At 35.6% G+C, this 10,864-nt stretch overlaps 2 protein-coding genes across 2 annotated transcripts; both read right to left on the bottom strand.

Moving 5' to 3' along the window:
- Nucleotides 1–3,821: 3,821 nt before the first annotated feature.
- LOC105231429 (adipokinetic hormone) lies at nt 3,822–4,561 on the bottom strand. Its single transcript, XM_011212719.4, has 3 exons — nt 4,407–4,561; nt 4,199–4,339; nt 3,822–4,115 (listed from the first exon to the last, which is right to left on the bottom strand). The coding sequence occupies exons 1-3, from the start codon at nt 4,473–4,475 to the stop codon at nt 4,074–4,076; spliced, it is 252 nt and encodes an 83-aa protein (XP_011211021.1). The 5' UTR covers nt 4,476–4,561; the 3' UTR covers nt 3,822–4,073.
- Nucleotides 4,562–6,382: 1,821 nt separating this feature from the next.
- On the bottom strand, nt 6,383–10,423 carry LOC105231430 (ras-like protein 2). Its single transcript, XM_011212720.4, has 3 exons — nt 10,174–10,423; nt 8,642–8,729; nt 6,383–8,580 (listed from the first exon to the last, which is right to left on the bottom strand). The coding sequence occupies exons 1-3, from the start codon at nt 10,285–10,287 to the stop codon at nt 8,171–8,173; spliced, it is 612 nt and encodes a 203-aa protein (XP_011211022.1). The 5' UTR covers nt 10,288–10,423; the 3' UTR covers nt 6,383–8,170.
- Between the last annotated feature and the right edge of the window lie 441 nt (nt 10,424–10,864).

A 10,864-nucleotide genomic window follows, 5' to 3' on the forward strand; every position in this document is an offset into this window, starting at 1 on the left:
AACACCAAACTTGCGCTCCTTTATATGGCCACTGTAGTAAATGTCACAAGGACCTACTCGTCTCTGTCCTTGTCCCGTCCATCGCATTTCTTGGACGGCGGTGATGTCAGCCTTTATTTTCACGAGGACATCAACCAGCTGGGCAGCGGCACCTTCCCAATTAAGGGACCGGACATTCCAGGTGCATGCCCTCAATTCGTAGTCCTTATTTCGTTTGCCATGGTCGTCATCAGAAGGGGGGTCACTCATCCGAGGCTTGTTGTTAATATTCGCTGGGGGTGTTTTTTTACGTGGCGGGTCCCAAACCCAGCGCACAACCCTATGCAGGGGATGTTTCGCCTTCTCACGTTAGCTCGCCTTCAAACGGATGTTCTTAGGCTACCCAGAGGATACTTGGTCAAAGACCGGAAGTCGTGAGCTGCTTGAGTCATATGCAAAAGAATCGTTTCTGGCCACTCCCAAGTGAATGGCGATCAGAGAACTTTCCTCACTTGCGTGAACTTCTACACATGACTCCATCCTCCATCTCGGACACTACTTCCCTAAATATTAATTCCAATGGGAGTTACACTAAAGATTTGATAATGGCTGTGTTGAATGGAAACTTTACAAAGCGGTGTGTCATAACCTGTAAGGAATACATATAACCATTTCCTTTTATATATTAAAAAACTAAGACTCGAACAATCAACTGGCATAAATACAATAATAAAGCCATGAGCAAATTAGTATGGAATAAAAAGAGATTAAGACGATATTGAGATATCCATAAACTAGTATTGCATTATTAGGTTATTGAATAGGAGAGTAAGCGTTTAAGTACTGCGAGCACAGAAGTGACGAATTGAAGATCATCTGCGCCATAACTGGTTTACGCATCCATGCAGTTATCATAGTTACAATCCAAACAATTGGCAATTAATGGCATTATACAGTGAGTTCCACAACTTTACCAGAGAGCAACATAGAACACGGCAGTCAGTCTACACCACCGGATTTTAATCTGGCCAAGAACTGTCAGCTCGGCAACAGTTCTAAAAATTTCTTCCAGGACGTTTGCTGCCCATACAACAACAATACCAATATAGAATAAACCAAATGAGTTATTTTTTCCGCATTGCATGGTAGTCTCAAGAGAAGGTACATATGTCAGTGAACCGCCTACATTTAACGCCACTAAGATTTGTAAGATTTTCTAAGATGAAAATCTTATATTGGGCTTTTAATCAAAACAACTCAAACTAACTTCCATTTTTACATGCCGTGTAGCTAAATATTCTGTCGGACGCACTTTGACAAAGCTATACGGAGGAAGGCGAGGCAGAACCACCTCGTCACTTCTTCCTCAACTTCACCACACAAAGATAGAATTGAAAGACAAGGTATGACAATTAAGTAATGAGACTGATTCCATAAAAACCGTATATTTGAAAATTATTCTACAACTCTGCCATCCCCTTCAAAGTCATCCCCTTGGGCAGCTATATATAGCTATTACAGCGCGTTTTCCATGCTTCGTAACATTTCTGGAACGCTTCGACTGGGATGGGACTGAGACAAAAAAAAGTCACAAGGTGACATGTCGGGCGAATACGGCGGTTGCTGCAACACGGCGATCCCTTTAGAGGCTAAATACTCGTACTGGGACACGCTGAGGGCGGTGTGGCACGGTGCGTTGTCGTGATGAAAGATCTAGTTACGAGCGATGTCTGGGCGCAACCTGTTGACTCGTTTTCGCAATCTTTCGAGTACTTGGCAATAGTAGACTTGATTCACAGTTTTCCCCGGGAGAACGAATTCTTTGTGATCCACGGCTATCAAAAAAGGCAATAATCATTGTTTTCATCTTCGACTTGCTCATGCGAGCTTTTTTCGGACGGGGGGCGCACGGAGACAACCATTGTGAGCTTTGGAAATACCAGCTCTCATCGCCTGTAATAACTCGATCAAGTAGCTCTCTTCTTGAGTTAATTGAATTTATAATTTCATCTAAATACGAATCAAGAATGTTATTTAAGGATTTTGGTCAACTCTTTCGGTTTAAAAAAAAGAGAAGAACTCAGAACATTTCCAATCATCAGCGATTTTATATTGGAAACAATTGCGACTAATAAATGTTTTCTCGAGAGATCGTATTGGTTCCCAAGGATACTTCTCATTAAATCAATAAAAAAAATCGAGAAACATTCCAGAAGCTTATTTTTAGAAGCTATATCCACTTGAAAGTGCGAAAAACGTATTTTTCGTTATTTTTAAGCAATTTATTTGATAAATAAATAAATATAATTACATTTACCGAATTTAATTTACTTTAGTTATTGGCGATTTATTTTGATAAGTTTTGGATTCCGTTTATGTGGTAGCCGATCTCCAGGAGAACCTCCGAAAAAATTGTATACCGTTTTTAAGGTTTTTTCGATTAAAATTATCTTAACTTCAGAAACAAAACAAAAACATAAGTCAGGAAGGGCCAAGTTCGGTTGTAACCCAATATTTTATATTCTTACAACTTGCAAGAATTAAAGCCGGGGAAATACCTTCAGGTACTAAGACTTGTTAGTTCTATGGGGTTAAGAGGTTTTCAGCCGTTTTTATACGCCTGGGAGTTCGAAAATCATTGTATTAGGTAAATACTAGGCCAGCCATAGGCCCGATTCTACCTATTTTTGACACACATGCCATTTTTACGAAAGGATTATCCCTGAATTTCAAATTTTCATTTCTAAACATATCTCTTTGGACATGCTTTATCGTGTGAATTCTGGTCCCACGTTAATACAGAACTTTATAACTGCCGATGAGACCTTTCTTTATGAGTTCGACATGCAAACAAGCCAACAATCATCGGAATGGAGGAAAAAAACGAGCCGAAACGAAAAAAACCACGTCAAATCCGCTCAAAATCAAGGTGATAGTCATTGTTTTTTCGACATTCGGGGTTTGGTGCGTCATGAATTTGTTCCGGTTGAACAGACTGTCAATAAGGAGTTCTATTTGGCCGTATTGAGGCGTTTGCGTGAGAAATCCGTTGAAAGCGGTAGGAATTTTGGAAGAACAATTCATGAATTTGATAATGCACCATCGCATCGAGCCATGGTTGTAACCGAATTTAAAGCTAAAAACGCTGTGTCATTTTTTCTTCTTCCCTAAACTGAAATTACCGCTATTCAGTCGATCGGAGGAAGGAGCTAAAGGCCATCCCAAAAAGTGCTTATGAAAAGTGTTTCGAGGACTGGAAAAATCGTTGGCGTTTGAAGGCGACCAAATACTTATTGATAATAATTAAATATTTTGAGTTTTATGTACAATTTCGGGGTACTTTTTGTGACAATTTGTAAACAAAAATGTCATTATTTTAAATTCACATAATATAACGTTTTAAAAGACTTTGAAAGATTCTACCAGATGGAGTTTCTATATCTCACTACTCTTTATAGACAAAAAATTTAATTGATTGTTAAAATACCATTTTTGATCCCAGTTTGAACTTCTCAGAAGATGGAGGTAACCTTCATGAGGGATATTATTAGCTCATGTAAAAAAAAATATTAATAATTTCAAAAAACATATTTTCAAACATTAATTATTTAGAATATAGTCAAAGTGTATATGTTCCATTATTCCCACAGGGTTTTCCAACTTGCTATGAATATATTCGCAGGCGAAAGTAGCATTGACATTGAAAACTCAATTACAGTTATTGACACAACGCCAAATTTCATTGTCCAATTAATAACTTTGTATTTGCCCAATTATTTGCAATCGCTTATAAAAACCGGTAATTCCCCCCTTGCAGTGGATTAGAAGAAAGCCGACGCAAATTTGCTTTACTGGCATGCATTCATTAATATTTTATTTATAATAAGTATTTTACATATCATTACCATATAATATACATTCATTGATATTACGCTATATTTTATTAATGAATTTCAAATGAGCATTTGAAGTATTGAAAATCGGATTTCATCCAAACTAATGCCGACTACCCCAAATAAAAAATGCAAAAACAATTACACATATGTATATATTAAAAATATCTAGTATTTATGTGGTGATTAATGCCGTGACTTCTACTCGCGATGCTTGCAGTCCAGGAAAAGTTGCGCCTCTGCCTGTGAATAATTACGGCAAAGGGTTATGTAATATTCATATGTAGATGTATAAAAAGTCACTCATACGCCCTGACAGTCTTTACCTGTACAAAGCGGAATATTTCGAGCAGCATCTCATTGGAAGTCTTGCAATTGCCGCTGGGCTGTGTGTCGAAGAAGCCAGCTGCGCCGCCACCCACGCTGCCGCCCACCGAACGTTTGCCCCAGTCTGGCGAGAAGGTCAACTGCAAATAGATAGTAACTGTTTTATTTACCAATTCATTGGCCGCTTTTCATGAGCTATGTGTGCACCTGACAGTTGACCACAGCCAAGAAGAGCAAGAACATGGCGGCGAAGAGTTGTGTACGTGTTGAGTTCATCTTGAAGACTGCGCGAAACGTTGCTTGCTTATCGTCACTTTATTGAGGCTTTTTATACGGATCCGATTTCTTTGTGTTGCTTGCAGGACATACGCATTGTCCTTATCCGTATGTCCGTTATTACTTTTTTAATTAGCCGAGCACTTTTTGGGCTTCACTCAAAATAACATGTGTGTCTCACTCGTAGGGTTTGATTGGAAATAGTAGATAATAATGAGAACACGGGTAACATTTGTGCGTCTTTTTTTTCAGATTCTGTAATGGCCCAACAGTTGAACAATAGCGTTGGATTGGGTATACGTGAACTTTTCACAAAAAAACCTTCTTATCGATGCAAATAAAATATTAACTCCGATGTTCTTATAGCTGCGTTAGAAGTATATTTATCCTCCCATTCTATTGATCCAGCCTTAGACTTGAGCAACGTAATCTTTTTTGGGGTTAAGTCGTTGAATTGTTGGTATTTGAGGGATTGGATATGCAGATATCTCTGCAGATAGGGTACCACAACTCCGCACGTCACCTGAGGGATTATCCGAGAGAACTTGGACTACCAGATCAGCCAAGTGGGCGACCCATGTTTCAGAGAATAAAGTGCACTTCTCTTCATTGGTTGAACGGATTTATTTAAGACGAAGTCTTTCAAAAGACAAATCAGGCTAGAAGAGGTTTCCCAGGTGAATAAATTTTTTTCGATATCAGTGACAGGCAGAAAAAGTGGCGCTGTAGTTTATAGCGCGCTAGCTTGAATTGCTTGTTCGTAGATAAGAAAAAAATTTCACCGTCACTTGGAGATATTACTTAAAGAAGGAATCCAATGACGATGCCGAGACTGGAAATTTCTTTATTGATCTCTAAGGTAAGAGAGAGCAGTCTTCATATGCATAAAAACCGTTCCTTGGTTTTTACCACAATTCCCAACGGAGAGCTACTAAAGGAGTTTATTACTGTTACAGAGCTTGTGTGTTTGGAATTTTCGCGTCTTCGGCCTTAACATTTTTGAATTCACAGTTAGGAAAGAAATTCACTGTTAATGAAGTGATTACTAGCTGCAGCCTAGAAAGTAGTTTTAAAATGTTTCTAAGATAAATCTTTACTTTCGTCTAGGAGTGTCCAGTTACCTCCAAGGTACAATCATGTTTAAAAGTAAAGGTTAAAAAGCTTTGGGGAGAAAACGATACTTAGGAATTTGAGCTATTTTACCCTCCCAAATTAGATGTTTTTCCTCTGGAGACTCTCTTCAGACAACAGGAATTGCACCTTTTAGTGATTCCTATCAGAGACGATATGTGTAGGGAAGGTAAAAGGTAAGCATTTGACAGGTGCTACAATGATCTCGAAACAACAAGGTCACGACTGAATCTAACCAATTAGGAATATATTACGGTATTATTGAGAGCGTGGTGGATACGAGACAAGGCATTAGGTTAGAGATATTGTGTATGAGAAGAAAGTGTGAATTAATTGAAGATTGTTTTCTGGTATCGACGACTAGAAATCCTGCTCATACTCAGGTAACAGACAGAATAACCTAGTGTATTTATACAATAGATACGGGGATTGCTGGCAAAGTCTAAGTACTGCCGAACTTGCTCTCCTGAACACCTTTCAAGGAATGGTCCCGATTTAACAGTCCTTGGCTGAATAAAAACACGATTCCGTTCCGGTTACTTAGACCCGACTGTCGTGGGAACGGTGCATGTCAGCTGTATGATACAGTGGTCCGTTAACGACGGTATCGGCAGATTAGCAGCTTCTTGTGGATATAAGGGCATGTGCAAAATTTGAGATCGATATATCCGACGTTTCCCTTTGACTAATACAAACTTCGTGGCAAACTGAATATCGGGAGTGTTCAGGGTCATGAGCGAAAGATTTTAGAAAGCAAAAATGAAAACTTTGTCGACTTGATTTTTGTTTTACAAAAATTAGACCTTGCTTTATTAAATGTATTTTATTTTTTTTGTTTTTCTCACATAAATGTATACATATACATAAATATAACGCTAAAATATTTGATTTAATTAAAATTGTACGTACAACAATGTATGCATGTATGTGTGTTGTATGAATGCAAACGCTGCGAATACTGGGCATGTGAACAGATGATTTCAATTTTATTTTTGCCATTCGAAAATGTTGCGACATGCGCTTGTGCGTTTTCGAAATGCATATTTCTTTCAAAACATATTGCATAAGTGCAAACAACCTTTACTGCACACACATACATACATATGTAAGACATGCCGTTATGCTATATTATAGAAAATATTCATCATCTTCAATATTACGCTTACAAACAAACTTGTGCAGTGAAATTTTTCGGTGTATTGTCCGTCTGTATGAGATTTGTGCAATTCAGATATGTAAATATCAGCGTGTGTTTAGCCATTGCAAATACGTGAAATTAATTAATAAATACGGCAATCACTTTGTTTATTCATAAATAATAATAAATGAAAAATGTAAATATTACTTGAATTTTAACTTTCCGATATAACTTTTAGCATTTCAGCTTTTTAGCATTTAATAAGTGTAACACAACGTTCTTATTTATTTTTAGACTTTTAGAATATCAGGGTGGTGTAGCAGTTGCAACCGATTTATGATTGGCTGCGTTTGCTTTTACATACATTACACTCATACATACGTTTGTACATATAAAAACGTAGGCACTCAAAATTTTATTCGTTTTGTTCAACTGTTAGTTAATATTTGTTTTTTTTTTTTTCTTTTTCTTTAATAATTTTTTTCTGATTCCTTAATATTTTTTCCTTTTCTTTAATAATTTTTAGATTTTTTGATTTGATTAACAATGTTTTACATTTTTAATTTTTATTTATACATTTTCTTTCGACAATTATTAGCAAAAAATGGTGTTTTTCAATATTAAGCATAAAAATACAAATCTCTTTTGGCATAATCGTAACGATTTTCGCAATGCAATTTTATCACTTAATAAATAAACTATTATTTTAATATTAAATACAAAACTCACATACTTATTAGTTAAACATTTTAATCGCCTGACGTTGTACATAATTAGTTTATAAAATTCACAAACATATATATATTATTTTTTTCATTTCCTTAATTTAATATGTGTATAAAATTTTAATTGGTGTTTTGATTTTTTAGCGTTTAGCGTAAATTTGGTTAACAAGTTTTTCACTGACATATTAATTTGATTAATAAAAAACATTAAATATTTTTGGCGGTATTCGATATTTTCGTTGATTTAGTGTGGCAAAGCACATTTAGCATACTCTTTGCTCTGTTCGGTATATACTATGGACTCTGGTGGCTTGCATTAGAATTTCGTTTTTGTACAATAAATGTAGCGTTTTAATAAATGTATTATCATAAACTGTTGTTAGTTATGTGTACACACAGATTGTTCAAGTTTTCAAGTGGTACGCTGAAAAAATATTTCCTTCCTCTCGTATTGCACATGTACCGTTGTTTGCTGCTACTATGAGTTACACTTGTTTTCCACTCACTTATACAATTAGTATGGATTTTTTTATGTTTGTGTGTGTGTTTTCATGTTTTTGAAGAACTAATTCAGTTTATTGGCAGCATTTTTCATCAATTCCACTTCGATATCGAAAATTATTGTTAATCTTCGAAAAAATCATGTACCGTCTTCCACTCTCTAACTTCTGTCTAGCTTTTAAATGTTTCCTAATATCGCATTACAATACGCAACATTTTCGCTTGCTTTTCCTATTGTAGCTCTCCTCCAAGAATGGACGTTCGGCTAATTGAAATTTCCGTACGATTCGCACAAGCTCATGAAAAGCTTGATCCACATTGACACGCGCCTTTGCGCTGCATTCAATGTACGGTATCATGAGATTTCTGCTTACGTTTTGCGCCTCCTCCAATGACACTTGTCGATGTTGTTCCAAATCGCATTTGTTGCCAACCATCAACATGGGAAATTCATCACGATCCTTGACGCGTAGGATTTGCTTCTGGAATTTCGGTATCTCATCAAAGCTGGAATGATCGTTTAGAGCGAACACAAGCAGGAAACCCTCGCCAGAGCGCATATACTGCTCACGCATAGCACTAAATTCCTCTTGACCGGCAGTATCCAAAACTATACGAAACAAATTTATTGCAAGCGTTCAAAAATGAAAAAAAACTATTGATATACTTACTATCTAACTTGGCTGGGATGTCATCGATGACACACTGTTTGGTATAAGAGTCTTCAATAGTGGGATCATAGTCCGTTACAAAGTAGCTCTGAAATCGGAAAATGAGTAGAAGTTAATAATATAACCGTTTACATTTTTTATACAAGATGGCATCTACAAGTATGTTCATTTTTGTCTAGTTATAATTACTACAATACAATACTAAATGTAAGTGGTATACAGTTTTATATGTGTACATATGTAAATTCCGCATACACTTGATATACATACTTGTCATAAATTTTCTTTTAATTAACAATATTTACTAAGAAAAATGTTTACTTAACAAACTGATAAAAACACGTTAGACACATGAAAGCTTGCAATAGCCAACTATATTATTCACTAAAATTATTCGCGTTTTGTTCATACAACATTCATATTTTATATATATGTATGTATTTTTTTATTTTATCTCGAACGAAACAATGGCAGTCCTCAGACACTTAAGCACTAAGCACATACATACATATATTTAAGTACAACGGTCTAGGAACAGCTAGGAGTCTTCTTGACTTCATGCCTAAAGTCAACAATATTTGGTCTATCCGTCACATATATCTATTACTAAATATTGCCGTCATACTAAAAATTTTCCTTTTTAATTTAGAATCCAATGAAAATATACACAAATATTGCAAATGACGTAAATTTCTAAAAATACGCTCATAAATAAGGTTATTATAGCAAGCAAATCTTTTACATACTTGTACACATATGTATATACTTAAGGAAAGTAAATATGAAGACAAATTTATTTGCCCAAAGCCTACAATAACATACTGGCACTAACCCTCTTTCATATGTGCACATAAACGCATAAATACGTATGTGTATTCATAAATTTCAAATTCAATTAGGGGGAGAGATCTCACAGCCTTCAAGAGCTTGGCGCTTTGTAATATTTGATATTTTTATAAGAATTGATGGACAGCAGTGTATTAAAGAGTTTCAAATGCGTCATACTGAGTATAAAGATTTTAACATTTACATAATTGTATATACCTATATATACCAATGATAATGTTTATATTAAAGTGGGTGTTGAGCTACATACAAGTATAACATAAATATGTGTATTTCAGCATAAGCCTTAGTAGCAATATCTCAAAGTTATATGCTTTGAATTAGACATTTTCTTAAGATGACGCTACAATGTGGGCGTTGCTCGAAACTTACGACTCGAGGTGCGTTAGCAGCGAAAACCGCGCACTTATGAGTGCGATATCCCATAGAAGACAACAGCTGCTGCCCCAAATGGTAGCAACTAGTTATACTAATATTAAACGACAACGAATGTCAAGTTTTTTGGTGAGGCTACACTCGTCCAAGGTCTTTGCGTGCGTATATTCACAAATGGAAATGCGGGGATAGTGCTCCGCAATCGGCAAGCTGTTATCCAAATCAACTTGTTACGCTTTTGGTATTCTGGCTACACCTCCCCCATACACACCACTCATCATATGTCTATTCATTTGCCGTTTGAAACATACCTGAATGAACTGTATTGTTAATGCCGATTTTCCCACACCACCACCTCCAACAATTACTAATTTGTAGGTTTGTACAGATGATCCACTGCCTTGGGCCGTATTATTTCGCGACATTTTATTAAAATATTATAATTACTTATTTGCGGTACAATGTTTTCAAAAGGAAACTGACTGACGTTTACAATTTAGCTATGGTTCCACCCGAAAAACATTTCACTACAACAACGAACACATTAATGCACAATGATGATGCTGACAGTAGACGACGTCGACTGAGGCAGCGTTGGAAAGAACTTGTCAGTTTAATTCCAACTTACAGAGATGCCAACCGCTTTACTTTCTAATAATAAATTAAAAAGTAGTACGAACAGTTATATAAATTCATTTACGCTCATTATAAACAAACAAGTAATTATTACACATATTCAAGTATTAATTAATAATAAGTAACTATGCATTTTCAAAGACTACAACTAAAATTAATATTCTAAAATTATGATGTATACTGATTCTATAAACAATAATTTATTTTAGGAAGTTAGTTTATTTAAAAATATTCAATTAAGATTAGAAATGCATGTATATATTTAATTACAAGCGTCAACTTTTTGTTTATTTGAAATTTTAAAACATTTTACAAAACTATATCAATCAATATTTATTATTAATTATAGTACAACTTATCAACCCT

This window comes from Bactrocera dorsalis, chromosome 5 (genome assembly GCF_023373825.1).
Source record: "Bactrocera dorsalis isolate Fly_Bdor chromosome 5, ASM2337382v1, whole genome shotgun sequence".
In the NCBI taxonomy this organism is placed as follows: domain Eukaryota; kingdom Metazoa; phylum Arthropoda; class Insecta; order Diptera; family Tephritidae; genus Bactrocera; species Bactrocera dorsalis.

Excerpts from the sequence above, each read along its gene's own strand:
- LOC105231429 (XM_011212719.4), bottom strand. The coding sequence starts at position 4,475 with ATGAACTCAACACGTACACAACTCTTCGCCGCCATGTTCTTGCTCTTC. Across the intron at positions 4,340-4,406 it reads TGGCTGTGGTCAACTGTCAG|TTGACCTTCTCGCCAGACTG; the intron begins GTGCACACATAG and ends ATCTATTTGCAG. Across the intron at positions 4,116-4,198 it reads AAATATTCCGCTTTGTACAG|GCAGAGGCGCAACTTTTCCT; the intron begins GTAAAGACTGTC and ends AATTATTCACAG.
- LOC105231430 (XM_011212720.4), bottom strand. The coding sequence starts at position 10,287 with ATGTCGCGAAATAATACGGCCCAAGGCAGTGGATCATCTGTACAAACC. Across the intron at positions 8,730-10,173 it reads TAACAATACAGTTCATTCAG|AGCTACTTTGTAACGGACTA; the intron begins GTATGTTTCAAA and ends TTCCGATTTCAG. Across the intron at positions 8,581-8,641 it reads CATCCCAGCCAAGTTAGATA|TTTTGGATACTGCCGGTCAA; the intron begins GTAAGTATATCA and ends TGTTTCGTATAG.